The following is a 27,271-nucleotide window of genomic DNA, read 5'->3' as shown; positions in this document are numbered from 1 at the left end:
ACATTTCATCACGCATACCCATCCATCTCCTACCGCCACTCATCCCCCTCCCCTCCCCAGAATCTCCTCCCTCTCCAGCACCTCTGGCTTGAACTTAATCAAAAACACCGTCTTTCCCGGCCAAAGCCCCTTCCCATCCTTACCCTCTTCTTCCCCTACGCTATGCGCCGTAACACCCTCAGTCGGGAACCCCGCACCATCGCACACGCCCTCGATAATTCCCGCCACAAATGCCGCGCAGTTGAGACTCGACAGCTCCTTTGGTAGCGAAATGTACTGGTTGACCATGGGCTCGTTGTCAAACAGCATGTACTGTCCCGGGTCTGTGCCCGACTTTTCCAAGGCATCGGCGGGGCGGCCAAACAGGTAGCGGTACAGTTGCTGAGCGATGAATTGTAGGAGCGGCAGGATGCGCGTGGGGCGGATCGAGGCGAGGGGGTTGGCGGTGCGGGAGAGAAGAAGATCCAGAAGACGGAGGCCGATGGGGTAGCCTTGGCTGTTTAGTCTAAGGGAAGGGAGGTACTTGTTAGCAAAGCCATGCTATGTCATCTAGTGTAGGTAGAGAAGGCGTGAGGTTTGCGCGCAACGTACCTTTGTTCCAAGCCGCCCACGTCTTTTGCGCCCTTTTGCGCATAGGCAATCATTTCGATGAAGAGGTATGCAAAGGCTGCGCGACTGAGCTCTGCATTCTTGCTCCGGTTCAGATTGCGGTCGTATATGGTCTTCTTATTCGAGGGGTAGCGTAGGCCCGACCCTTGACTGGGCGTCCCGTTCATGGCGAGGTTGTGGCCCGGCGGCGGCAATTGAACTGCGGACTGCGGGCGGGCCGTGGATGCAGACGGAGATGCAGATGCGGATCTGGCTAGGGCGGCAGACTGCGAGTAGGAGCGTTCGCGCGGCGTGAAGTGCGAGGGCAGAAGTGGTAGCAAGTTGGACATGGTTGGCTCTCTCGACCTCGCCGGAGCGGTTTGGCGGAGCAATGTGGGTCGGAGGGTCGTGCGGCGTGCGTCAGACTGATTTGGGAGCGATTATGAGGCTGGAGATGCCAAGCATGAGGACGACGGCAGTAGTACATATATCATCATTCTTCACTTGGAGGAGTTGCAACTGGAAAACGGGCCGAATGTATCCACAAGTATCGAATACGAGTTTCTGGAGTATTACACATTATCTCATTATCATCATCATCATCATCTGGAAGCGGTGAACGACTACTCGGCGCTTCTCCATGACCCTACAGGTACATACACCTCTTCATCATGACATGCTTCAGTATAACGACAGGAAGCCTCCAAAGCACACCTGGAGCGTTGACCGTCATTCTCCGCCCCTCTCTCTCTCTACAGCCGTCTTGTCCACTAAGCATATTCTCCTACATCTTCACAATTCCTCCTTTTCTGTAAGAACCCACAAGAAAAGTCTAACCACTTTTCCTTCCAAGCCCACGCCATTCTTTGTACCATGCCTCGATATCAGCGGTCCAGGCTATCTGGTGCCGATTCAACTCCACCATGATGCGCTGAACATCGACCCAGCGAGCCTCAAATTCAATCGGGACCACAACCACAGTGTTATCCGGATCAACAGCAGTATCGCGCATGTGCGGAGCGCCAGACTGTTCTGTATCAAGCTCTGCGCGGAGTCCTTCATTCGACTTCTTTTGTTCCTGCATCGCAGCCAGAGCATTATCGCGTTCCTTCTTCATCTTGCGCTGGGATGGGAGATGGCGTTGTTTGGCCTCCATAGCTTCTTTGGCTTTTCCCTCCTCTTTACTAGCAACTTGCTTAGCGTTTTTAACCTTTATGTTTGCACCTTTGAGTTTATTGGCCTTGTTCTCGTTCTGAGTGCCAAGGAGGACGTTCTCGCGCTCAGTTGTCTTGTGCATCTTCTTTAGTTGAGCGTTCTCTGCACGCTGGCGTACCGTTTCGCCTTCCAGGCGATTGATGCGGCGCAGGATGTCGCGAGGAAGCTTCGGGTGAGCTGTATCCCGGGATGTCCGCTGATCCAGTTCTGCAATGATCTTGCCGTATTCTTCAGCCTGTGCCTTCCAATGGTCGCACTGTTGATTGAGATGTGCAATGGTGGATCGAAGACGCCTCTGTTCACACTCTCCTTCTTCCAACTCTTCGTCGTTTACATCAGCCATCCACAGTAATTCTCCATCTTTGACTTGAGAAGTTTCATGCTTGTGTAAGTCGGCCGCCGTGTTGTCCAGGCACAAGTCAGCAGGTTCAAAGAAAAGCACGTCTAGATTGAAACTCATCTGTCACAGGTTAGCACTAGTGGATTATAGCCCATTGATAATACCGTACCGTGAGTAGCAGTCAAGTCAGTAGAGTCAAAGCTGCTGGTCGCAGTGAGAGGGATCCAATGTGGATGAAGTGAGATATATACGTAATGGGACAGCGCACCAACCGTACATTCATCGCAAAATCAACTAGCTCGTCTTTCACTGCGTCGCCCGCTTGGCAGATCTCCACCTCTACTTAACGCAAGGCTGTACAGGAAATGAGATATTATGATTATCAGGACAGTCCAGGCAGTACATTGAAGTGCAGAGCTCAACAGGACCGTATTCGTAGCGATTTACCCACCCATAAGCTCGACTGCATAGCTTCGCTTCATTCTAGAGCACCCAGTCTGTCTATCACACGTACTAGGTCTTTCACTCGGAATGGTTTGGAGATTGCGTCATCCATCCCGGCCTCTGTAGCACGCTTCAGCTGCTCAGGCCTTGCATTCGCAGTAACAGCAACTATCTGGAGGTGTTTGTTGATTTGCCCATTGTTTTGTGCGGTGCGTATCATCTTTGCGCATTGGAGACCGTCCATGACAGGCATTTCCACGTCCATAAGAATAACATCGATGCATGAGTCCGAGGCAGTAGTATCTGGATACGCCTTCCAATGTCGTGAAGTCTTGATGAAGTCAAATGCCTTCTGTCCATTGTCTGCCGTATGGACAATGTAACCGTACTGTTGCAGCTGCTTCTTCAAGACGCGTTGATTGACCATGTTATCTTCGACAAGAAGAACACTCAGCTGTCGTTTGTCTCGAGACTCAGGGCTTTGTGGACCGACGAGATGTCGAGAGGTATTACTAGCTTCTGTGGCCCTACTGGGTGAAGTAGGAACAGTAAGAGCAGATTCCGGCGAAATTGCTCGTGAAGCTTTAGCGTAAAAGGCGAAAGTTGATCCTGCATTTTCTTGAGATGCGAAACCAATCTCTCCGCCTTGCAAAGCTACTAGCTTTCGGCTAATGAAAAGCCCCAAGCCAGAACCGCCGTACTTGCTGTATGTTTTGGGGGAAGCTTGTATGAACCGCGAGAAGATACGTTTCATAGAGGCAGAGTCCATACCGCAGCCTGTGTCCTTCACGCTACACCATAGATAGAGTTCCTGTCCATTTGCTGCTACGGCTGCCTTGGCCTCTTCCTTCCGAGAAGAGGTTGGGGATGCTACCATCATTAAGTCGGCGAATACATCTGTAGGGCGAGAAGCGGAAGCGCCAACACGGAGAGTAACATTTTTACTCTTGGGGCTATCTTTTGTAAACTTGATAGCATTGGCAACCAAGTTTACGAGAACCTGCATGATTCTGCCGGGATCTGCTTCGATCCAGTCAACTCCGAGCTGACTGAGAGAAGGGTCGGGTGTTATCGTGAATGTGACACCAGCCTGCGTAGCTTCGAACCTAAACGTGCTCTCGACCTGCTCAAGAAATGTCTTCACTTGGAAGGCCGAGGGACATATCTCTAGAAGGTTAGAGTCGAGCTTTGAGATGGAGAGAATGTCGTCAATGATTCGCTTTTGATGTACTGTACAGGCCATGATAGTGTCGGCAGCTTCAATCATGCTGCTCGTACATTCTTGAAGTCGTTTCGTGGTAGTTTTGTGGTCTATGTTATGAGCATCTTGACGGCTTGCGTGGTCGAGTATCAATTTCATTTCGGAAAGCGAATGTGACAAAGCGTCCGCACAGTGCATAACGGCGCCTAGAGGATTTCGGATCTACGACGTGTTAGACAGTAATTCTGACTTGACCAAATAAATTGAAATAACATGCCTCGTGGCTAGTCATGTCGACAAAACTATGCTAGATTAGTTGACTGGCACGACCTTGGATGGAAGAGCACCTACTTTTCTTGCTGTCGCTTGGATTCGATAGCCTCCTCTAGCTTTTCACGCTGAAGAATCTCAGAATACTTAAAGTCGCTGATGTCGGTAATAGTAGTCGTTATTTGGAGAGAACCATCGTCTACTATATCTGGGTAGGCGGCAAATTGCACCCAGGTGTGCTCCGAGTAATTGGGCGCTCCTTTGCGAAGACTTTTCAGCCGAATGTGAAAGCTGTCAGACTTTCGAAACTTGAAAATATTCTCCAGGCGTGCATCAAACTCCGATATATCTTCAGGGAAGACAATGGAGCGAACTTGTATACTCTTTACTGGCATTGAAGGATGACCAGTCATCTGGAACCAAGCCTTGTTAACAAAAGAGGGCGTTCCTTTCTCATCAATGACCAGAACGCCGATATTCGAATTTTCAATGAAAGTCAAAAGACGTGACTTGTTCAGGCGAACTTGGTCCGAGGCCCCAGCACCGTCGACCATGGTCCCGTATTCGATCGTTTGCTGAACGTCGAGAGCTGCTACACAACCTGTAATGCTTACAACACCGAGTGCGTCATCAAGCATAGGAACACAGGCTATCTGGACCCATTTTCTTTCACAGCCATGAGGCCGAAACCTTACTGCGAGCGTTGTTGACCGGCCAGCCACCAAGGATTGCCAATGGGATTTTAGAAGTGGGTGATCATCTTGCTCGCAAAGCTCCATCAACATTGTCTGATGTTGTACATCAACGTTTCTGGAACAACCGCTCAAGCTACAAAACGCCTCCTGTTTGCCATTAGTACATGCATTTCGTCTCGCTTTCTTTTCTCACATTAGTTTGCGTCAGCTTTCCTGACAGGGTACATTCGAAAAAACCGATACTTTTGCTAAAAGGTCAGCACAGCTCGTCCGTACGATGCAGAAGACTAACCTGGCAGCTTCGATTACTTGCAACATGCGCTGCATCTTGCCTGTTGCTAACACAGCCTCTTGTTGCCTCAATTCCATTTCCTTTGCAAACATCTCCTTCTCTTTTGCTATCAGTTTTTGGTCATTTTCTTTGGCAAGCTTCCTAGTCTCCGCAATTGTAATTGCTGCTACACTGCTGCAAAAGTGTTGATGCAGCGTCCCCACCCATGCCTGATAAGAAGAATCGTAAGAACACCGTGGTGCCAGTCCAAGGATCAACACAGCGTAAAGATTTCCGGATTTTCCCATGATACTAGGCAGAATGACTGCCTGGTGGGAATCATCACCATAGCACCGGTCCCTAGATGCATGGCACATCTCTGGTGGCAAGGATCCGTCTGCTGCATAAAGGAGCTCAGGAATACGCAAATCGACGGCTTTGTAAATAGATTTAATCCATGCCTGGTCTTCGCCACGCTTGATCCTTGATGGGAGCGGTGTTGTGAAGGAGCCCACCGTGCCAGCAAGTTTGAATTCGTCGGTGCTAATCTCATTCGATATGAATCCGGTCTCATGTTCACGCACGAGCTTACTGTCGGCAAAGTATATGGCCGCAAACGATATATCACCATTACCATTTGATATACCACGCAATGTTGAAGCCCACAAGGCATTTAAATCTGTGGCATCTTTGGAAGCACGACGAATGTGATCTAGCGACCGCTCACGACGACGCTGCAGCATTTCCTTGGTCGTGTCATAAGCTGTGACGTGGCATCCATCCAAGGATAGTGGTAATTTTACCATTGTCGCTCTGAGGAAAACCTCTTGGAGAAGGCCATGTTGTGGGAAGAAACACGGTATTTGGTGTTCGTTGTCCAGGCCGGACCCGTCATGTTCTGGCTGTGTAAGTCTTAGTGTTGCCGGGCCATGCCCAACCATTGCAGTGTTGAGAGCTATTGGCCTGCCTTGGTACAGCGGGTGATAATCGCGCAGCAACCTGCCATACGCTGTGTTGTACAAGATGGTCGAATCACGGCCTAATAGGAATAGCTGGGGCTGGGGGCTGAGCATGGCCAGGTTGATGAGCACCAGTAATTCGCGAGGCCATTCTGCAATGGGTCCAGGAGCGGTATCGGCCCAGTTGAGCTCGCGTATGTATTGAAGGTCGGAATCAATAGCGGAATCCCCGGTCGGTTCAGTGAGGAACGACAGGTGAGATTTAGCACCTGCATGTTCAGCAGTCTCCAGCTCCGTCGACATGGTTGTGTTGACGGATAGGCGACGTCAAAAGATACCCCGTGGAAGCTGAAAAGTACGTAGGATGGGGGCTGTTATCAGGGCAGACAGCCTCTGATGGCTGGGAGAACGAAGAGGTCAGCAGGCAGCGAGACAGACACCTCCACGTCCTCTATACCAGCAAGACCATGCGAACAAATGGCTCTCGGTCAGTTCTCGGTGAACTCCTTCCTGGATGCGGTGGGTAGCCGATGGCCGCAACTAAATTGCCGCCCACGCACCCTGGTTGGGGAGCTTGACACCGACCGACGCTTGAGACATGGCCGCAGTTGGCCCGCGTGAATCACCGGCCATCGGCAAACGGTCGCGTGTAGTGTTTGGAACCATAGCGTTGGGAGTTTGCGGTGCCTGGAAAAATTTGAAGCGGAGGTTTCAAGAAGATTAACCAGCAGAACGGGCGAACTAGTCGAGGGCTGCTAGTGTACACGGCGTGTGTATAGCTTGTGTCTGCTAGCTGGAGCATTGTACATGTTGAACGAGGCAGAGGCTGTAGTATTGCCGACACAGCCGCTCGATTGTGTCATGATTCGCTGCAGGGACAAATACCCCCGTCTTCGCTTGGCGTCTGGAATGACGAAAAACGCGTGTAGTTCGCCACTCGATGACGTCGGCCTGGACGGGACAGCCTTCGCATCCTGACTAGCTCCCGTTATTAGGCCTTTTTTCTCCTGACTTTGGGTCGGGTAAGCATTGGCGGAATCCATGACGAGACCCAGACTTGCTCGCAGCTTCGCTCAACAACTGCAATCTCCGCTGCCTTTGCTGTACGCCTACGCCGTGGTAGTCTGTTGTCTGGACAACGCCGGCTCCTGGCGGTAGTCCCATGTCGATCTTGTCGAGTACGAGTGCGTACGTACATGTACATGCATCGCATAGCAAGTATTATTCAACCCCGTTGATTTGCGTTATTTGACACGGGGGCTTCCTGTACAGCTCTAGCGCTTATGTTAGTGCAATAATATATCCACGGTTGTATCCTATCTTTTCAAGGCTAGTCTACACTATTCTTCTCTCGCCCCGGACATCTACGCACCTTTGCATCGCAGTGAAACTAATGAGTCCACTGCTATAATCCCTGTTCTCTATATAGTACAGTACTACCTGTGTATCTTACCTGACTATCGAGAGTATCTCCATGATACTTACCACAGCATAAAGGCATGAGAAGTGCGAAGAATTGTCATGCCCTTCGGACCGGAGTGGAGATAGAAAACCGTTATAAAACTAATCTATTTTGGGAAACGACAGGGTCCAATGGCCCAAATCAACGAGGTTAAGTATCTTCTGTCGCATAGCACGTGAACAAAGGGCTGTAGTCCTGAGACTTGCACAAGTAAGCCAACCTTGGACTCAGAGAAGATGGACGCAGTGTCGGGTATTATAGGGCAGGCCATTGCTATAATACTGTGCAGGCTGACACCACCTTCACGGGAGTGACATGTTCGCGATGATTCGGAACGCCAGCGTCCGTGTCCAACGGTACTTGGCAACGTTAGAACTAAGCCAGGGAGTAGCCTCATCGACACGTGCTGCAAGGACAGCGATGCAAGTACGTAGTGTGTGCGTTTAGACTGCGTATGCACGGGGTGATGGGGTTATGTTGTCAAAACGGAGTTGGTGCCGCATAGGTCACAGCTCAACAGGGGTTACTGTTGTTGACCTCGCCCGCTTTGAGAATCGGATCGACCCCTCTGGCCCCACAAAAGATCATCGTTCTCTGAGCCGATTTCTCTACACGTATGGCGCGATACAACCAGAGCTGCCATCGAGGAAATATTACTGGTTGCTATACACGTGGGTCGTATGGTGCTGCATTGTGCTTTTAAAATTGTTCAAAGCTTCAATCGAGGCTCACAGCCATTACACAAAAGCCGCCCCAGAAGTACTACGATGCAGCAATCCCCTGAATCTCCATACTCTGTTCGCCCAGTCCAGTTGTCGCCTATGGTGATTTGCATAGTGCTGGCTGGCGACTGACCCGAAAAAGAAAAGTCGGCCAGAAAAGGAACACCTCCATCATCGTGCATGCTTGACGTCTTGCCTGGAAACCTGGAAAGGAGCTGAGAAGAATTGGCATTAGCAACAGGTTTGATTCTCGGATTGATTGTTAGTTAGCCAGCGAGTCTCCAAAATGATCGTCTTAAACAAGTTGGTATGCCGAAAGCGGATTCATGGAGGGTCAAACATTCTGAATAGCTACATGGAAACTGTTATTGGAACGCTGACCACATTGCCGAGATCTTCTTCTTCTTCTATGCGGCAATATGGCCCTTACTTACTTTGGTGTTCGATAGTAGCGCTGCTCAGGGCCCTGCATGTCAGTCCATAGTCTACCTGTAACCTTTTCAACAATCCTCTCCATACCTTCTCAATCGAGTCAGATTACGGAGCACACGCGGCATATGGCGCATCTTAAGTCGGCATCGGAACCTCATGACACGTGATATACGTTCAGCGAGAACCATGGCGTTGCGTTTCCAACATGGCTTTCGGATTCGGTTATTCAGCAACCATTGCACGCTCGTTGCCTTTGTGCCTACTGAAAGGAAATCAATACAAAACCGAATCAAGTACCAAGTATCCCTCCAGGCACTACTCAAACTAGTATAATTCAGACGACCATACGCTGAGAACAATACTTAGCAATCTCTTGTTCACGCTACCTCACCACACAAAAAACGACAACAATAGCAAGGACGGAACCGGATACGTTAGCCTCTCTCGAAAGGTTCATCTGGAAGGGATGGGCTTATATTGTCTGAGAAATTAGTGCGTTACACACAATGGCGTGAGCTGGTGTGAGAGCTGATGATTAATCCTGTCTCTTCACTGTCTGACGTCAACGTAACTGCCCTCATCAGCTACGAACAGCAAGTCGACCAAGTCCCTCAAGCACAACTGCTCCCTTTACGCCGTGTCTCTACGGGAGACTTCGTATAGCCAGTCAGTGCATGAGCACTCGGAAACAAGGAGCAAAATCCAGGAGCCCAAGATTGCGGATTACCCAAGCTAGTAAATCCATAATTTCCCCCCCGCCCCCGCAAAGAGGTCAGCGCGGCGCCCCGTTCTATCCCCACCCCACTTCCTCCGAACAGCTGGATGCGGTACACGCGATGCCGGATCAAGGGCGCTTTTTCCCTGTGGAGCGTGCTTATCCCCAGGCGCTTCCTTCAATCCCGTAGACAATGCCCAATGAGCTGGCGAACGACCGATAGATCCCGGACCTACCCACATGGCATGACTTGTTCCCCGCGGGGTATAACTCCTGCCACGGGGTAAGTACTGCGCGCATCTCTCCCTAACAAGCGGAACCGAGGCGGGCTAGTGCTTTTGATAGAATACAAGAAGGCGAGGGGAGGACACCAAATGTCTGCCATTGAAAGCGCCTTCGCGACTGCGATTGTTGATCAAGAGACACACGACACGAACCAATTGGGACCAAGGTCAGGAACCAGTACACCTGGCACAGGATTGGAGCAATGCGCGCAGCACGATACTACGGAAAAGAGGATATTCGGATTGAGGATGTGGAGCAGCAGGAGTGTGGAGCGGGGCAAGTCAGAGTAACGTTTTCCCCCCTTCCGATGGTGTGATAACATGGATTGAGGAGAGCAATATCTGATATCTGTGCAGATTGCCCCGGCCTACGTAGGTATCTGCGGTTCGGATCTCCACGAATATCTCGGTGGACCTACCTTTGCACCAACAGAGCCTCACCCATGTACCAAAGACACGATTCCTATCACCCTAGGACATGAGTTTTCAGGTGTCGTCACAGAAGTAGGGTCACCCGACTCTGCCTTCTCCATAGGCCAAAACGTCTGTATCCAACCCAGCATATACTGCGGAGCCTGTGAAGCATGCAAAGCAGGCTGCGAAAATGTCTGTTTCAACGGCGGCTTCATCGGACTATCCGGTGGTGGCGGCGGCCTGAGCGACTCCGTCGTCGTACCCGAAGCCGCAGTCTTGCAACTACCAGACAACATTCCTCTCGACATAGGCGCGCTGGTCGAGCCCCTGAGCGTAGCCTGGCATGCCGTATCCGCCGCACCGGTAACTCCCGATTCGACCGCGTTGATCCTCGGTGGCGGTCCCATCGGCCTCGCCATCGTCCAATGTCTCGTCGCCAAAGGCGTAGGCAAAATCATCGTTAGCGAAATATCAGGCACCCGCCAGCGCTTTGCAAGAGAGTTTGGCGCCCATCACGTCTTGTGTCCCAAGACGTACGACATCGTCAAGATAAGCAAGGCGCTCAGCAACGGCGGTCCGGATGTAGTTTTCGACTGCGCAGGCGTACCGGCCAGTCTCACCACGGCGTGTACAGCTGTGCGGCCCAAGGGCACAATAGTCAACGTGGCGATTTGGGAAACGGAAGTGCCGTTTAATCCCAACTTGCTGGTTTCGCGCGAAGCAAAGTATACGGCTGTGCTGGGGTATCGGCGGGATGATTTCCAGGCTGTGCTGGATTTGTTGGCTTCTGGTGAGTTTTTTTTTGGGGACTTGAATCTATGGCTGTGGTGTTTATTAATGTTTTGTGCAGGCAAGTTGAAACCTAATAAGATGATTACGAGGAAGATTCAGTTGGAGGATCTTGTGGAGAGTGGTATCAAGGCTCTTATTCATGACAAGGAGAATCAGGTCAAGATTTTGGTCGAGGTGGGAGCCATGGGTCGGGTTGATTCTGCTATACATTGAGGCATTGTATTGTTTGGCCGTCTAGAGTTTTTGTTTGTCGCTTTCAAAAAAAAATAACTTATTACCAGGTAGGAAATGTTTATCTTAGCTTAGGTCTTCTATTTTAAATATCCCCCGCATGCAAGGCCATGTGTCAATATTACTTCTTTCCCGTTGTATTTCTTCCACTGCTATATACTAAATGACACTTTTGATCGTCACGCTAACACACACCCCCACCCCGTCCTTGCCGCCTTGAGCCTTAGCCCCCTATTTCGCCAACAACATCGTGCTACGACTGCGGCTGTAAACAAGCCACCGTGCTGCATCTGGCTTCGCGCGGGTCGCTCAGCTGGACGCCTTAGGGGCTGAAGGGCGGGCCAAAGAGGGGGGGGGGAAGGAGGAGGAGGAGAAAAGAGGCGACGCTCGATCCGCCCGTCAAAAAGTTCCGAGACTGTTGTACATATACCTACCCTCTTACATACATACTCCACACATAGTTGCATACTATTTTCTTATACATACCAAGCAAAAAGTACTACTTATGTCGCAGTACGGGACCTACGCCTCTCCAGCGCCGCAGCAGCATCAGCAGCAGCAGCAGCCCCCACCCTACCAACCTCCGCATGCAGCCAAGTACGATGGAGGATCAAGCTATTATGCCCAGAAGTCTGGGGGGATCATTGGACAAATGGTGAATCAGCATCTGACAAACGGGAAGCCGATGCTGAATAAACTGGGTAAGAGTATGAGCTCGCTGCTGGGGAATAGTAAGACGCCTGTGCATGTGGTGCAGAGTGGGCAGAGTTATCAGGGTCAGCCTCAGGGTCAGGCTGCTGCTACGACTACTAGTCCGCAGCCGCAACAACAGCAGTGGGGTCAGGTGCAGCAACAACAGCAACAGCAACAGTGGGGGCAGGGGCATCGTCCTTCTCCTCCTCCTCCTCCTCCTCCACCACCACCTCAGGTATCGAGTCCATATCAGCAATCGAGTTATTTCACGTCGACTCCGGGACACTCGGGACATGGTGGTTACTCACCGCAGCAAGCACCTGTGACTCAGTCGTATACGCCGCCGCCATCAGCTACTGCGTCGGGCTATGCACCGCAACATGGTCATGGTCATGGTCATGGTCATGGCCAAGCAGGACACAACGCATATTCGCCGGCGGTGCAGGAACTACCGGGCTCGTATGCGGTACAAGAGAGCGGTGTTATTGCAGGCACGCCAAATCATGCTGCGAATACGCCTCTGCACATGGCTGGACAATCTCCACAAGCACAATGGGGGAGCCCAATCCCGGCAACACATTCGTCGGGACCTCAACAACAGCCAATGCATCCCTTGCAGCATGTGAGTTCTCCAGTTAGTCCAGTCAGCCCAGAACAGCAGCAGCAGCAGCATTGGAGTGGCATGTCGGCGCCCCCAAAGCCATATAGCCCAGTTCATGGGCTGGCACCACATCACTCTACCAGTCCGTCGCCAACACAACAGGGGAACGCGATACCTCCTCCGCCGGCACATCACCAAGCGGCAGCACACTTTGCACCGCCAACATTCGCTGTAGAACTGCCCGCGGACCTCGGAAATCTCAGCCTTGGTTCAGCGGAGCCGGCCAAGGACAATGGACGTCGTCTGAGTGTGAGGGCAAGCGAGGTGCCGCAGGCTGGCACATGGAGGCTTGCCGACGCAGCGACGGAAAGGGCGACGGATGAATTCTACGTCTTGGCCGACTTGCTTTTTGATGCATTGGACAGGCAGTTTGAGCCTAGGAACACGGGCCTGGTGGAGGGGTCCAAGTTGATGGGGAGTTGTCTGCTGAGGTTAAATGAGGATGAAAAGCGTGAGTAGTGTACACCACACAATCCAAGCCCGACAAGCTCGTGGGCATGATAAGGACTAATGTCAAGGGCAGGGCTATTTGCGCATCAATCTTACGGGGCGTTTGCCAAGATGTGGAGCATCGAAGGCATCCCGCACGTCATGGTGCCGTGCGAGGGCGCACTGACGCCGATTTGGAACTTTGACAGAGTCACACACGGCCAACATGTCAGAGTTGGCGAGAGCAGCAGAGCGTCGCAGGCGCAGTACATGCCGGCGCTGAACCGGGCGGGATGGTACAGTTTCTTGCTGGTCGAGGCGATGCGTGCGCCCGAGGAGCTTGCCAAGGTCGTGGCAGCCGTGGGCGCGGACAGACAGCCGGCTGGGCTGCTGGCCAAGGTCGACCTCAACAAGCTTGATCGAACCGTGGACCCGGCGGTGCGAGCCAGGGCGGGCGAGCTGCGGGCGTATGCCATTGCCCAAGCGTGCGACGAGACGAGGGTTGCTATGGATAGGGATGGAGGCGGGGGGAGAGCAAGACACGGCAGCGAGGGAGGGCGGGGGTGAATGGGATGGTGAATAGAGGGAGACGCGACGAGGAATTGGGAGACGACACGGTGTTTTTGTGTAGCAGGTGGGCAGTAGGCGCGTGTTTCCTGTTTCCTGTTTCCTGCTTCCTGCTTCCTGCTTCCTGCTTCCTGCTTCCTGTTTGAGCCGCATGATGCGGAGACTATTAGCGAAACGCAATTCTCGACCGACGCAACCCCAATGGTTATTTTCCCAGCCTGGCCATGAGCACGATGGACTTTGTGAACTTGTTTTCTGGTTTCATGCACAGCTGACGGGGGGGGAGGGGGCGGTCTGGCCTGGCAGGTGAGGTCAAGCCACGCTTTCTGCCCACGAACGGGTACCTGCACCCCCGCCGCCACCGCCTTGTGTTAGCTACCACTACTTACTTACTGCTCAAGCCTCGTTCCCGCCACTTGGGTCTTGGTCTCCTACTTAGTACCGTTAGCCCGTTGGCACCACCACCACCACCGCCGTTTACTGATCGTCGCATTGGGAGAGAGGTTGGTATCCCAAGTACGCGCGTGCAGTCGCCGTCCATGGATGGCATGTGAGTACGTATTCGAGGACATGCCCATGCCCATGCCCCTATGCAGATAGCTGCACTGGCATGGGAGCAAGCCGTCTTGCTTCTCCCGCGCGACAGGCCCCCCGGGCGCCAACCATGTCGATGATAACGATGTAATCTACCCAAGGGCCCCTCGCCAAAAGCCCGCGCGTTGCCCTTTGCCCAATCCAGCCGGGATCTGCAGGTACAGCTTGCTTTTGCTCCCATCGGCCTTGCTTTGCGCTGGTCCCAGTCCTGCCGACTCGGGCGTGGTGGGTGGGTGGCAGGCATGCGCGAGGCTGCTCCAGACAAATATGTGCCAGCCTCTCTCTCTCGTCCTCTTCTTCTTCTTCTTCTTCTTCTCCACTCTCCCACCCCCCAAAAGCCTTCTTCGGTTGCGTCTGTTCTTCTGCTATTCTTCACCCAATTCCATAATACGCGACGCAGCTCCGGCAACGCTTATTCTAACCCCCCAAAACATTTGCCCACCAATCCCCTACTATTAACGAGTAATTCAATACGACTCTCCGACACGCACTTGTGGGTCAGCACGTCTCGCACAGCCATCCCACCCATAGCCTCAGCACAACGTCCAAGATGCGCGCCTCGGCATTGTTCGCTCCCCTCTTCCTCGCTGCCACGGCCCTGGGCCAGGCTGTTGAGGAGGGCATTGCTCCCGACGCGGCTATTCCTGCCGGCTGCAAGACTACCGTCGACACCCCCTTCAAGATTGGCACTCTCGAGAACCCGTCTCTCAGGAAGCGCGAGACTGCCCAACAGGTATGCATCCGTGCTCAGTCTTGGCTTGGCTGCCTTTACATCCTATACAACCCTACAATATACTAACGCGACTGCTCTACACAGGCTTCTGACGGCGAGCTCTTCTGCACCCTCAAGGACGGCATTCTGCACGACCAGTTTGGCCGCACAGGCTCCATTGTGGCTAACCGCCAATTCCAATTCGACGGCCCTCCCCAAGCTGGCGCAATCTACACTGGTGGCTTCTCCGTGTGCAAAAATGACTCGCTCGCCATAGGAGGCAGCACCCGTTGGTGGCGTTGCATGAGTGGTGCCTTTGGAAACCTCTACGATGAGTGGATTGGTGCCCAATGCCACGAGATTCGCATCCAAGCCATTTTCGACAAGAGCTCGAGTTCGTCGTCGTCGTCGAGCGCCGCTTCCAAGACCAGCTCCGCTTCGTCTGACGCTTCGGCTACCGAGAGCTCGGTCTCTGGCAGCATTACCAACAGTGCTAACAGCACCGCCTCATTGACATCGGGCGCAAGCTCATCCTTTGCTTCTGCTACTTCTTCCTCCGGCTCTGAGAGCTCGCGTTCTTCTGGATCTGCCGGCTCCAGCACCTCTCCTACCGGATCCGTAGATGCTCCTCCTGCAAACGGCGCTGCGCCTTTGCTGTCAGCCGCTCCTTTTGCCGTGTTTGGCGTATCGGCCGTCTTCCTCGGCGCGGCCCTGATGCTGTAAACGAAACCACTTTTTTACGACAATGCTTCCTCATTTTTTTTCTGTTGTTTTCTTCTACTACTTCTACTTGTCCATCCTCAGCAACCGCATCTCTGGCGTCTTTTGAGCGTTTGTTCACCAACATGCACCGACTGCATGGCATAGATCCTGGGAATATCGTCTTTTGTTTTGTTTTTTTCACTGTTACAGCATGGTAATTTGAAAAAAGAAAGAGCACTTAAGCGGTTTCCATTTTCCCCTTGTTGCGCTCGGCACCTGGCGACGGGAGGGCGCTAGCAAAGTAATGATAATACACTTGGATTGACCATGGAAGCGTTGTGTGTGTTTCTGCCATGTGATGTCAATGTCGATTGTTTTTTGCTTCGTGAATCCCTTTCAAAGCTACTTGTCCCCTTCCCCCCTCCCCCCCAAAAAAAAGCAGAGACAGAGAGACGTATGTTGAACCTAGTCTACACACATATTCACATATTCACATCCACGCATACTTCCAGGCTCTCCCCCTCCCAATACAACAGGAAATTAAACCCCCCACAAACTCAAAACTCACTCCCAAGCTCATCAAACCCATCATCCGGTAACCCCATGGCCTCATTACTCGCCTCGAGTATCTCACCCACCTGCTCCAGCGCCTCCCTCTGGCCCCTCCACCTCTGCACCTGCACCTCAATCTTCTCCCTCAACTCATCCGTCCACGCCACGGGATCCCTAGGCACATGCCCCGCATTCGTCACCATAGCCGGCAGCAAGATATTCATCTGGAACCCGGGTACAGAGAGATAACTCTTGAACTCGGCATACACGTCGTCGAGGCGGCGCAACTGCTGTTCCATGTGTCTGTAGTCCTTGGCTAGTGCGTGGAGGTAGGCGAGTTGGGCGGTGGATAGGGAGGCGGCGCGGCGGAGCAGGAGGAGCATGTGAATGGCGTCGTTTTCGACGTTTTCGAGCGTCATGGTGTGTTCGTTTGGGGGGCAGCCGAAGAGGGGGTGCAGTAGGCGGAGGGACCAGCGGATGTGGCGGTCGACTTTGCTGTAGGGGCTGAGCGAGGCGGCGAGGCGGGTGCGGCGGAGGGAGCGGAGACAGTCTTCTACGTGGTTAAAGGTGAAGCGGGTGTGGGTGCGTTTCTGGAGGATTCAGAGGTTAGCGAAGAGGCGGGAGGGGGGGGGTTTGTTTGTTTGTTTGGTGATGAGGGGATTTGTTTCGATAATGCGGGGTTGGAGGGGAGGGGGGAAACGGGGTAATAAAGTCTGGGGTAGGTAATGTGGAGTTATATATCTGGAAGTATATAGTAGCAAAACGCACCTCATCTAGCATCAGGCGCAACGCCCGTTCCGTCTTGAGAAACCGAACGAGCATATCCTTCCATGCGACTCGTACGCAGCGCGTAGCAAGATCGACGCGGACATCAAAGTGTAGACGGTCTGCTTCAGCGGGGAAATCCAAATCCAAGACTGCATGGTCAAGCCGAATGCACCAGCGCAACGTGCCGAATCCTTCTTCGGGGCGCCGCAGCTCCAGCCGGTCCAGCGTGCGCGACCACCTCGCATCCGCATCGTCAATCGTGTCGCCCTGGCGGTCTTGTGCCCCGCCCACCCGATGGAACTGACGGTACCACTCGTCGTCGACGCGGAACACGGCATGGCTGCCACTCCATATCGGCTTGCCGGCTGCCTGGTGGTCGTCGCTTGCGCCAGTTTCTATGCGCTCAAACCGTGCTTCCAGAAGGTGAATCGCCGCGTAGTCTTCGTCGTCGTCTAGCGGCTCCATTGCCCGCGAGTGCCGGCTCCCCATGTACCCCAGCAACCGAGTGCGGCGCAAACAGTGATATAGCACTTGTCCATCAATTGCATCGCGGAACCCCCTGCATACAAGCCGCCAGTCGAGTAAATAGTCCACGGGCACATGTTCGACGATCTGCAGTAAGAGTTCGGCAGGCAGTTGTGCTAGCGCCGGTATCGCTGGTGACGTCGCCGTTGTCGATGTCGTCGTTGTTCTTTGCGATGATGCATTGCGCGCTTGGCTCGAGTCGATGGAGCTAAGCAGCGCCGTCACGTCGTCGTTGTCGAAGCCGAGATTCACATGGCGCCGTAGGTACAACGGAAGCGAGTCGATCGACGGCGACCCTGTTGCAGCTGATGTCGCTGCTGCGCGAGACGAAATCGATGCGCTAAGCGGCAGATACGCGCCCGCCTGTGACATTGTGGGGGCGGCGGGGAAAGGGGGTGGGCGCGACAATGTGCGTGAGGCGGCGGGCTTGGATCGAGAGTGGCTTTAGTGTACTACTATGTAGGTTTGGGTTATCCGTTATGCCGATGGCACGTGGACGGGGTATCGGTATTGCGACGTTTTTGGCAATGAGGTGGATTTTTTTCCTTTTCCGAGAAGGAATGATTGTTTCTGGCGATATAAGTAGTTTTAGTGGTTATTAGACCATGGGAAGATGTGTACGCGTCCTTGCTGGTGTTTCAGCCGGGTAAGAGCCTGGTAAACCTTCACTGCCGATCTGTCCACGACGGAGATGGGATTATGCCAAGGCAAAGTGAGGAGCCGAGTACTACTATCCAAAGTCAATTCTAGAGTAAGGAATTCAGCCCGCTGTCATTACTCGTGCGCCTACAGCGCTGATCAAGTACAGAACAAAGGTTTGAAATACCCCTCTTTGGGGTAGTGATAAGTCAAGCCACGTTTAAATACAAAAAAGGTCTCACATACTTCATCCCCCTTTGAAATCCACTTCACAGCCTCGCGCTCGCATCCTTCTTCGCTACTTGCTCAACCATACATCCCGCGAAGAACCCCGCGATCCCATCCAAGTCGTCCAGCAATGTTACTTTTGAAACGTCTACACTTGGTTAGCTTCATGTCTCACACATCGCCAGTATGAATGTGACTTGCATTGATCGGGTCTGACGATAACTACGGCACCGACGTCTGGGTCCACACCGTACGCTTCATACGCGTGGCCATGACCAGAGTTGTAGTGGTCATCATCAACGAATGATTTGTGAAGATCTAGCAATCATACATGTCAGTCCTCATGACCATTTGCTGGATATGATAACTCAAGAAGACAGTGACTCTTACCTCTGATCCCCCATTTACCTGTCACGGGCCAAAAGTAATCTGGTATCCTTTCTTGCTGCGTGTCAAAGAACTTGCTACTCATGACAAGCAACGGTTCAATAACAGCATCGGAGTACTTGGATGCAGGCGTGTACCGTCGAGATATGAAGTCCAGGGCTCCAGCAAGCTATTTCCTCCTCGTTAGCACCCAATATACACACTACGTGTTTTCAGATGGAAGAAAACGACTTACCTTTTGTACTCTTGCAAGATGCTCATCCCTCCCAAGATCCCCTCCAAACACCACAACCCTCCATCGTCCATCACTCCTCAGTACACTCTGCAATTGCACCGCCTTGCAATCACAAAACCGTATCACCTGCGCACTCGGAAACCTCATCCCAACCGTAACCCCCTTCGCCCCTTTCTGCTCCACCCGCCCGGGCTGCGTAACAACCGACTCCTCATACCTTGCTGTAAACCCCGCCGTATACCGCCCACTCCTTATAAAATACTCCGCAAACTCTCCCTTAAACTTTTCTTTTCTATCAAACAACTCCGTGAGTTCCCGGTCAAACGCAATCAGATCAGCTGCCGTCTTACTGCGCTCAGACACATACGTCGGGACCAGCGACGGCGGCGATAAGCCGGAGAGGACGGAGCCGAGTTTCCACCCGATATTGTATCCGTCTTGGAGCGAGACGTTCATGCCTTGCCCGGCTTTGGGGGAGTGCGTGTGGCATGCGTCTCCTGTGAGGAATACGCGGTTGTGGGCGTGGAAGGCGGCTGCGAGACGCTGTCCGATACTATATGCACTCCACCAGAATACACCCGCGTAGTCCATGCTGTATGGTGCGAAGATTTGGCGAGCCTGGTTCTGGAGGTCGAGTAGTTTTACTTCTTTGGGGCGTGCGCCGGCGGGGAGCTGGATGTAGAAGCGGACGAGCTCGCCGCCTTCGCGGGGGATGATGACGATGCTGCCTGCATTGCTGCGGATTGTGCATTTGCGGCGGATGTCTGGGAAGTTGGTAATCGGGTAGATGTCCATGACACCCCAGACGGTGTCGGATGAGTCGCCCAGCATGCGGATGTCGAGGGCTTTGCGGATGGTGGAGTGAGCACCGTCACAACCTATCACGTATTTTGCTTCCCAGGTTTCTTCTTTGCCGTCTTTTTCGGCAGTCACCTCAACGCAGTGGGCGTTTGGGTCGCGTGTCTTGGTCTCGTCGATGTCTAGGCTCTTGATGCTCCATCCGTACTCGATGCCGTTGCTTGCTCCGTCTTGCCATCGTCCTTGTTCTCGAAGCACGCTTTCCAGCTTGCCCAGCATCAGCCCATTCATCCGTGCTTGGTTCAGAATCACATGCGGCAGATGGCTTAATCCCTTTTCCGTGTCAATAGTTCGTCCTTTTCTCTTGATGCCGCCCTGTGCCTTTCCCTCTTCATCTTCGTCAACCGCCCAAAAGCATACTTCCAGAACATGATAGCTTTCTCGTAGTAACTCTTCTGATAATCCGAACGACTCGTAGATTTCTACTGTCCGTACTTGCACCCCATCGGCTTGCCCAACCTTAAGCGGCCCTGGGCGCCGCTCAAGCATTGTAAAAGGAATCCCATAGATGGCAAGCCATGTGGCTGCAAAGATGCCAGCAGAGCCGGATCCTGCTATTAAGACGTCTGTTTTTGGCATTTCCTGGATAGTAGTTGTGTGAAGTGACGTCGAAAGTTTCAGGGGTCAACGGCTAAATATGATAGTAGCAAACAGAACAGGTGAGTTGTGAGTATTAACAATCGCACGCAAACGACATTTGAACGCTTAGCGATCTACAATGACAATCGATGATGATACGTGAGCATTTGTATATTATATGTCTCAACACCGGGAATAAGCGGTGTCGTGGTCATCGTGCCGAAAGTATGTTCCGGACATGCATCGGCCGTAAGGCGGGGAGCAGACCGTCGTTCCACTAGCGTATCCCACAGGTTTGCACAAGCCGAAAGGTGACCCGAATCAAAGCTGAGTGTGACAGCTGTTCGTATGTGTCAGGGAAGAAGACACTTCCACTAGCTTTCGATATCAAGTACCGAGATAAATATACTTGGCATCGGCTACTGCCTAGGTGCAGATCCTACCCACGGGGCATTGCCGACGTTAGTTTACCCTCGGAAGATGGGGTAACGGCCACCAGGCCGCCGAAAGCTCGGGGGAATCATCATGTACTATGTATTCCGAGTACTCATATTACTATCTACGTAGGTGCTAGTCATATCATGTTCCTGGGTAGGAATGAACCCATTGTCAACGTCCTCCAATCCAGTCCTCCTGTGCTGTGCCAATTAGTCGCTAGTGCAGATACAACAATGCTACAGGAGTGGTGACAAGTTAGTTTTTCTTTTGCCGAAGCAATTATACGCCGCCAACTCCGCTTCATGCGTTGGGATAATAGGGATCAATGCAAAACGTACGTCGTCCGAGGGTAAAAACACAATAGGTAATCGGACAGGCTTAATGGCCCACGGCAGAGTAATGCGAGTTGCGTCCATGAGGTTGTTGGTAAAGCGATGGGGTATAGTCGGAGTCTTGGTACATGGTACCTCGCCTTTCGTCTTCTGGGTATGGTTCTTTGATCTCCCAGTTGTGCTGTTTGACACCGACGGAGAATTCGAGATCCTCGCGTGTGATAGAGTCCCAGTACTGTCTACACGTTAGCAGGTGCATACGCAAATAGCGGAATAAACTACATACCTTGTAAACCATCATGACAGCCAACAGATTACAGATGGTGGTGAAGAAAAGGCCGTCAATGTAATGCTGAACGCCTTCGCAAATGGTATCACTGAAGACATAGAGAATCACCTGGCCAATGACGAAGAAGAAGATGCCGAACAGGATGTCGCCCAGTGGCCAGCGATCCTCCAAAGTTCCAATTACGAGAATGATCTGGCTGACGGTGTAAATGAACAGACAGATGGCATTGACGAGGTAGGTGACGATAAAGATGCCAATGGGATTCATGGGGCTCAATCCGGCCCAGCCTTTAAACGTCAAGAGATTGACCGCGCCACCAACGATGAACATGGCGAGGGAGCTGAGCCGCAGCAGCCAGACGGAAAGGGTGGTGCCGTCTTCGTAAAGCTGGAAACCGACAAAGCCATTAATCAATAGACAAGTACATAAGGCGGACGTGAGGCCATTCTGGGCAGCGGCAAAGTACGGGTAGGTAGCGGAACCGGGCGCAGTGACACCTGCATCGAGGACGAGGGAGATGATGGTGAGGAGGAAGTAGATGTAGAAGAAGGTTGTGATTTCCTTGCGCCCTGGTAAACGTTAGCAAAGGCGCTCTTAGTCACATTGCTGATCTTGCGCCGACGTACCGACAGCTGTGAACTTGGAGCGCACGTGTATGATCATTACGACGGTCATGACCAGAGCCAGGATGTGCATAAAGTCGTTAGCTGCCTCGAAGATGAGCGTGTTGGCGATCTCAATGGTCCTAGCATAGCAGCGTGTCTGGATGCCCACGCCATTGCTGATATCCTGATGGCCCACAGCAGCGCAGAGGGGTATCGGCGCCTTTTCGCATATCGTTTGGAAGTCGCCGAAGCCCATTGTCGCAGGACGGGGAGGCCGGAGCTCGAGAGTGCCAAGCGGTGGAGATGGTGAAGTCGCAGTCACAGTCGTCGTCGTGCGCAACACGTATATCGGAAGCGAGCGGAGGTGCAGACGACTAACGAGTGAAGGTCCGCAGTAAACAGAAGCGAGAGCAGTCGCTGTGGGGATGCGACGGGGGTCAGATTTGCGACGGGGGCGGTTGTCAGGAGTGAATGCCCAGTGCCCTGTTGATGCTTCCCGCGCTCCACCAAGGGCGCGTGCAGGTGTGTGTGCAATGCCGATCCGGGACTAGCGCAGAGCTATTTCAGACACGCGGACCCACTTGGAAAAAAACAACAACACCATTCACGTATCGCCAGATGCATCATAGGGCTGAATTCAGACATTGCAGCCAGAGTGATTGGGTTTCTGTTTTCTACTGATGCCAGCTACATGTATAGCTGAAAAAATAGTCCTTCTTATACAGCCTGTGCCTTTTTCGTTTGCTGACGGTGACCACGGAATCGCAAGATTTGTCTCACTAGAAGATAACAGTAGACAATGGCAATAATTAGCTGTCAATAGAGAAGCATATTCAACAGTATATAATCACAAGTGTCTCTTTGCATGTACAGTAACATCAGGCTGCTGTGGCCTCACTCCCAGTCACCTTGACTTTCGTACTATTATTTAGCAATCATGAACAGGCCCCACTTCTACTGCTTGCTCTTCTCCAACTCTATACCATTAATTGAAAATCCCAAGATAGCTGACTAGCCGCACTAGGAACGGAGCCCTCAGTCTACCACTTACCAAAATGACTGGCTGTCCAAATCTCGAAGATCTTTCTCAAGCATCCAATGAAGCATTAGAAAACCTGAAGAGGTTCAGGTCCGAGAATCCACTGCTCATCACCACAATGCCATCAAGCCCTGACAAACAGCATTCATCTACAGGCCATATGCCAGATATGGCTTCCCAGCCACCAAAATCATATCCACGCGCTCAAGCATATCCCGAATCGCATACTCGCATTAGCCGCGATGTGGTTTTTGATCGCATCTACCTACTCCTCGCAGACAACCTGCCCACACGGTGGACTCAAAATCCCGAAGCTCTGGTTCATGTTTCTAGTACGACGTCATATTTCTCACTTACCGTATATTTCACCAGCTAATAAGAGAATATAGAGAGCATGGCCAACGTTGTCATTCGCAGTGGTCAATATGGTGACTTTGGTCCATACGGCCTTGCTTCCCTCAAACAGATTTCTGTTGATATTGGGCACGAAGGCATATACCACTACATGTGTCTAGCAGTACATCCGAGTTATGGTGATGTTCGAGTCATTTTTAGGGGCGATCCATGTGAGCGTGAAGGCAAAGATCCGATCATCCATCATGACGTGATGGCGCTATGTAGGAAAGGGTTTGACAGGGCAGCTAACAGATTGCTCGCGGATATCATCTCACAGATCCCTAGGAAGCGTCCCGCTAAGTAGGCTATGCTTGAAGCGGTCAGGGACATTATTATCAGGATGAGAAACGTAATGAATAAACAACGAGGCTTCTGTATATTTTTCTCACGTATATACACGTCTGCGGTTATGATACCAAGATTTCAGGAGACATGTCGTAAATGTAGCGGTATTTTCTGCCATCCTCGTGGTGAGACCGACCAATAACTCGAATGAGCAAAGATGGTTGTACCGATAACAACCCCGTGGAAACGCTGTTGTTACCATGTGATAGCACATTCACCTTCACTTCACAGAGACTTACTACCTGCAGCCAAGACGGATCCAATGTTACAGTAACGAGGTAGCAGGTCACTATAATAGAACCTCAGAAACTTGAGAACCTATCTTCACACTCAACACTCAAGTTTTGTTAACATCTTCCAGCTCCCAAGCTTTGCTTTACCTTCAGTACATAATTTTTGAACAAGGGTAATAATTTTACCAAAAACACCATGGATCGTACCCCGACAAAACGCATGACGAGGAACCATGCGAAACTAGGACTTGAAACACCACCGCTCTCCCCGACCGTAGCAAAGGAGATCACGTTACGGGGCCACCTGCAGGAGGTGCTGGACAAACTGCCACAAGACCTCCCGACATACCATCATGAAGAGCTTCTCGGTAAACATCAACAACATACTTCTTGTATATATCTAACTCTCGCACTAGATGGGCTTTGTTTCTTACTTCATAGCCCGCTCTTCTATTACGCCGTCAGTCCACGCATACGGCGAGAGGAACAGAAAGCCCGGTCCTCTGAAACCAACGCCGCAACAACTCAGACACCAATTGTCAAGAACGCTCATGAAGGTGTCATTCGAGAACCAGCCACCTATCTCGCACTGTCTAAGCTATGCATAGACATCAAGCAGGAAGAGAACGGCTGGGTTACCCGCCTCCTGTACAACAATGCCATACTTATTGAGGGGCGCGATCTATGCAAGGAAGAAGACTCTTCGTTCATCACGAGTTTCCGCTTCTTCTGCGAGGAAGTGGAGTTCTTGAGCAGCGAGTTTAGGTCGAGGGAGCGTGCTGGAGCTATTTTGCGTGGTGCTGTGAGCGAGCAGGAGTTACTGGAGACTGATCTCAAGCGTGCGAAGGTAGTCCATTCGGAGAGGAAGAAACGGCGTATTCTCAAGCTGAGGGTAAGAGTCAAAATACTGCATGGTAGGGTAGTGCGCGCGAGGAATACAGGGTGGTAGAGAGATCACAAGGAGAGTGAGAGGACGGGTGACTGGGTGATGCACAAGTTGTAGATGTAAGAGTAAGTGTTATGACCGTTTAAGTGGCAGCGATTCCGCCTGCCATAGTTGTCTCGTCCGGATAGTCGTCATATACACAATGATTAGCTAATGTTGGAAAACAGAGGATAGCGGCTTACAAAATGACCCATAACCTCGACGTACTCATCATAGAGATCGTCTGTCATATCGATACATCTCTAAAAGATACAAGGGATGATCTCCTAGCTTGGCTGGATGCCTACATATCAGTCAAATACTTGCTGGGGTGAGGCGGTATATGGTATGAAAATAACACGACATTTTATTACCACTACCCAAGTAATCAGGTGGTGTGTCATTATTGGGTGTGTTGTCGTAAGTGGATGGGAGACTGATGATAGTCATACTGCTATACGAGAATATATAAGGTCGCTCGATTTAAATGTCCATCTTTCCACAGATGGAAGTGTTCTTGTCTTACTAAAGACAAAGACCCATAAAACAACTAAATACCCTGTGGCAGATTTGTTGAAACGAGAGATGAGTGGATTTATGACTGTCTAAGAGCTCAGAACTTCCCACATATTTATGCTAAGTAATATAAGAGATAGGAAAAATCTAGAAAGAGGTAGATAGTAAAACAAATAGCACAGGGAAAAAGGAAAACGCCGCTTGATGTTTGGGGGACATTACGGTGGGAACCAATATCCAATAAGATCGAGACATGTCGTAGAGTGTTCATAAGAGCATTATAACTATCTTGATATCGATCACAAACCGTGTATTGACAAAAACACTGTACGTAAAGCCGTTTAATTAATTGGTCTAGATAGCAGGTTACAATGAACACGTGCAAATCTCGGAATCGACAAATTGCACATCAAATGCATTGTACGTGGCTGCATCTGTGAAAAAGTGAAGTTGCGCAGGGAGCAGCGTGTGACGCCAAATTTTCGTGGCGAGGTTTGCTTGCCAGACCAACGTTGACCTACCCAGATACTACCACAATTTCAGACGTCACTCGAACACCTCCGCAAAACCCCAAGATTTGGCAGCATGGCATCGCAATCAGGCATGGTCAACCCGGCCGTCTTCCAAGACCTTCAAGCGCGCATAGACGAGGACTCCGCGGTTCGAGATGTAAGTGGCAGTTCGCCAGAGCTGCACGTGACATCGTACTCACAACGCGACAGGAGCTGCGCGACATCATTCAGGCGCTTGAGAAACACAGTGAGCTTATTCGATCAGAATTTTGGACATTTTTCTAACTTCTTACAGACCGTAATGTCTCTTTTGTGCTGTCAAGAGCCCATTCCACACCCGTCAGCGAGCGTCAGTCGCAGCACCCAAGACTCTCCATATGCTAGCTAATTGAGATGCAGTGTCAGAGATCTTGAAAGCTGCTCAAGAGCCCATTGACAATGTCATTGAAACTGTTTCTAAGCTCTCACAAGCTGCGTCGAAGATGCCCTATTACAAGTTCAACAACATGTGGAGCCGTCAGATGCAAGGCGCAGTAGGTTCAGGGCTGACACAGCATTCAGATAATATCACTGACGAATTCTTAGTGCGAGAGTATTCTCTTCTGGGGCTGGCTCGGCGGCTACAAGTATGAGGGCGGTGCGGTACAATGCGGCCGACTCTTAACCATTGAGGAGCTTGGTGAAATCTTCAAAAGTGCGTGCAGAAAAAATACACCACATACGCACTACTAACGTCCAAATAGTCCCAGTCAACCTCAAGGAGCGCGATGAGTTCCACCTCTCACTCGAGGAGTATCTGCATTCCCTTATGACCCTTGTCGAGGAGCTTGTACGTTGTCTGACATGCATTGTAGACGAATAAGAGTATATGGCTAACACCAATAGACACGCCTTGCCCGCAATGCTGTCACTCTGGGCGATTACGAGCGTCCGCTACTCATCAACCAGTTCGTCAAGGATCTGCATGCTGGATTCCAGATCCTCAACCTCAAAAATGACAGCCTACGCCGCCGCAGCGATGGCCTCAAGTATCGCGTCAAGGATGTGGAGGATGTGGTGTACGATCTTTCATTGAGGAACTTGGTTCCGAAAAAGGGAGAGCAGCAGTAAGTAGGGACATGGCTTAAGCAATGGTGCAAGGAATGAATGTGTGTAACGCTCCACGTAAAAGTTTCGGACAAGGTCATCAGGAATGAGGCATAAACAGAGGTTATGTCTATATGATGAATCAAAAACCGTAAAGATGTGGAAACAACATTTCACATGTTTTGTCCCGTCTCGTACGAACCATAGAGGTGCTGAACAGGAGATGGTTGTTCGCCCAATCAGCGAGCAGCACCACCAGCGTCATCTCGAAACTTTCAGTTCCGCGATCTCCTGCAACTACCCTGACCAACAAACACCCCAGTCGGCCAGGCGCCATCCACGCTCCTTGCAAAGCCCAGTAGAAAAACATTCCACCTCGAATTGACGTGTC

The 27,271-nt window shown here is 51.6% G+C and overlaps 12 protein-coding genes across 12 annotated transcripts; 6 read left to right on the top strand and 6 right to left on the bottom strand.

Moving 5' to 3' along the window:
- Positions 1-39: 39 nt before the first annotated feature.
- On the bottom strand, positions 40-938 carry COCMIDRAFT_90588 (uncharacterized protein; the record flags this gene model as incomplete). Its single annotated transcript, XM_007687998.1, has 2 exons — positions 40-505; positions 592-938. 2 exons carry the CDS (start codon positions 936-938, stop codon positions 40-42), a joined length of 813 nt encoding a protein of 270 aa, XP_007686188.1.
- Positions 939-1,211: 273 nt separating this feature from the next.
- COCMIDRAFT_90425 (uncharacterized protein) lies at positions 1,212-2,263 on the bottom strand (the record flags this gene model as incomplete). The annotated part of the gene is made up of 2 exons (XM_007687997.1): positions 1,212-1,336; positions 1,429-2,263. 2 exons carry the CDS (start codon positions 2,261-2,263, stop codon positions 1,212-1,214), a joined length of 960 nt encoding a protein of 319 aa, XP_007686187.1.
- A 358-nt stretch (positions 2,264-2,621) lies between these two features.
- COCMIDRAFT_90521 (uncharacterized protein) lies at positions 2,622-6,286 on the bottom strand (the record flags this gene model as incomplete). Its single annotated transcript, XM_007687996.1, has 4 exons — positions 2,622-4,010; positions 4,039-4,090; positions 4,140-4,936; positions 4,997-6,286. The coding sequence occupies 4 exons, from the start codon at positions 6,284-6,286 to the stop codon at positions 2,622-2,624; spliced, it is 3,528 nt and encodes a 1,175-aa protein (XP_007686186.1).
- A 3,515-nt stretch (positions 6,287-9,801) lies between these two features.
- Positions 9,802-11,017, top strand: COCMIDRAFT_90423 (uncharacterized protein; the record flags this gene model as incomplete). Its single annotated transcript, XM_007687995.1, has 3 exons — positions 9,802-9,885; positions 9,956-10,802; positions 10,863-11,017. The coding sequence occupies 3 exons, from the start codon at positions 9,802-9,804 to the stop codon at positions 11,015-11,017; spliced, it is 1,086 nt and encodes a 361-aa protein (XP_007686185.1).
- A 670-nt stretch (positions 11,018-11,687) lies between these two features.
- COCMIDRAFT_49286 (uncharacterized protein) lies at positions 11,688-13,352 on the top strand (the record flags this gene model as incomplete). The annotated part of the gene is made up of 2 exons (XM_007687994.1): positions 11,688-12,840; positions 12,913-13,352. Coding segments are annotated over 2 exons (1,593 nt in total), but the record flags the coding sequence as incomplete, so codon positions are not given.
- Positions 13,353-14,529: 1,177 nt separating this feature from the next.
- Positions 14,530-15,414, top strand: COCMIDRAFT_35151 (uncharacterized protein; the record flags this gene model as incomplete). Its single annotated transcript, XM_007687970.1, has 2 exons — positions 14,530-14,712; positions 14,797-15,414. The coding sequence occupies 2 exons, from the start codon at positions 14,530-14,532 to the stop codon at positions 15,412-15,414; spliced, it is 801 nt and encodes a 266-aa protein (XP_007686160.1).
- Positions 15,415-15,950: 536 nt separating this feature from the next.
- On the bottom strand, positions 15,951-17,610 carry COCMIDRAFT_90542 (uncharacterized protein; the record flags this gene model as incomplete). Its single annotated transcript, XM_007687993.1, has 2 exons — positions 15,951-16,535; positions 16,714-17,610. The coding sequence occupies 2 exons, from the start codon at positions 17,608-17,610 to the stop codon at positions 15,951-15,953; spliced, it is 1,482 nt and encodes a 493-aa protein (XP_007686183.1).
- A 536-nt stretch (positions 17,611-18,146) lies between these two features.
- On the bottom strand, positions 18,147-20,164 carry COCMIDRAFT_35149 (uncharacterized protein; the record flags this gene model as incomplete). Its single annotated transcript, XM_007687969.1, has 4 exons — positions 18,147-18,253; positions 18,307-18,423; positions 18,496-18,661; positions 18,728-20,164. 4 exons carry the CDS (start codon positions 20,162-20,164, stop codon positions 18,147-18,149), a joined length of 1,827 nt encoding a protein of 608 aa, XP_007686159.1.
- Positions 20,165-20,980: 816 nt separating this feature from the next.
- Positions 20,981-22,084, bottom strand: COCMIDRAFT_24780 (uncharacterized protein; the record flags this gene model as incomplete). Its single annotated transcript, XM_007687961.1, has 3 exons — positions 20,981-21,169; positions 21,221-21,792; positions 21,850-22,084. The coding sequence occupies 3 exons, from the start codon at positions 22,082-22,084 to the stop codon at positions 20,981-20,983; spliced, it is 996 nt and encodes a 331-aa protein (XP_007686151.1).
- Positions 22,085-23,036: 952 nt separating this feature from the next.
- COCMIDRAFT_90553 (uncharacterized protein) lies at positions 23,037-23,567 on the top strand (the record flags this gene model as incomplete). The annotated part of the gene is made up of 2 exons (XM_007687992.1): positions 23,037-23,199; positions 23,257-23,567. 2 exons carry the CDS (start codon positions 23,037-23,039, stop codon positions 23,565-23,567), a joined length of 474 nt encoding a protein of 157 aa, XP_007686182.1.
- Positions 23,568-24,061: 494 nt separating this feature from the next.
- COCMIDRAFT_90539 (uncharacterized protein) lies at positions 24,062-24,759 on the top strand (the record flags this gene model as incomplete). Its single annotated transcript, XM_007687991.1, has 2 exons — positions 24,062-24,657; positions 24,693-24,759. 2 exons carry the CDS (start codon positions 24,062-24,064, stop codon positions 24,757-24,759), a joined length of 663 nt encoding a protein of 220 aa, XP_007686181.1.
- Positions 24,760-25,867: 1,108 nt separating this feature from the next.
- On the top strand, positions 25,868-26,904 carry COCMIDRAFT_90430 (uncharacterized protein; the record flags this gene model as incomplete). Its single annotated transcript, XM_007687990.1, has 7 exons — positions 25,868-25,951; positions 26,005-26,041; positions 26,090-26,143; positions 26,194-26,327; positions 26,380-26,488; positions 26,538-26,623; positions 26,680-26,904. 7 exons carry the CDS (start codon positions 25,868-25,870, stop codon positions 26,902-26,904), a joined length of 729 nt encoding a protein of 242 aa, XP_007686180.1.
- Between the last annotated feature and the right edge of the window lie 367 nt (positions 26,905-27,271).

The sequence above is a fragment of the Bipolaris oryzae genome, assembly GCF_000523455.1.
Source record: "Bipolaris oryzae ATCC 44560 unplaced genomic scaffold scaffold_36, whole genome shotgun sequence".
In the NCBI taxonomy this organism is placed as follows: Eukaryota; Fungi; Ascomycota; class Dothideomycetes; order Pleosporales; family Pleosporaceae; genus Bipolaris; species Bipolaris oryzae.
Note: the sequence above shows the minus strand (reverse complement) of the source record. Positions and strands in the feature narration are given on the sequence as shown.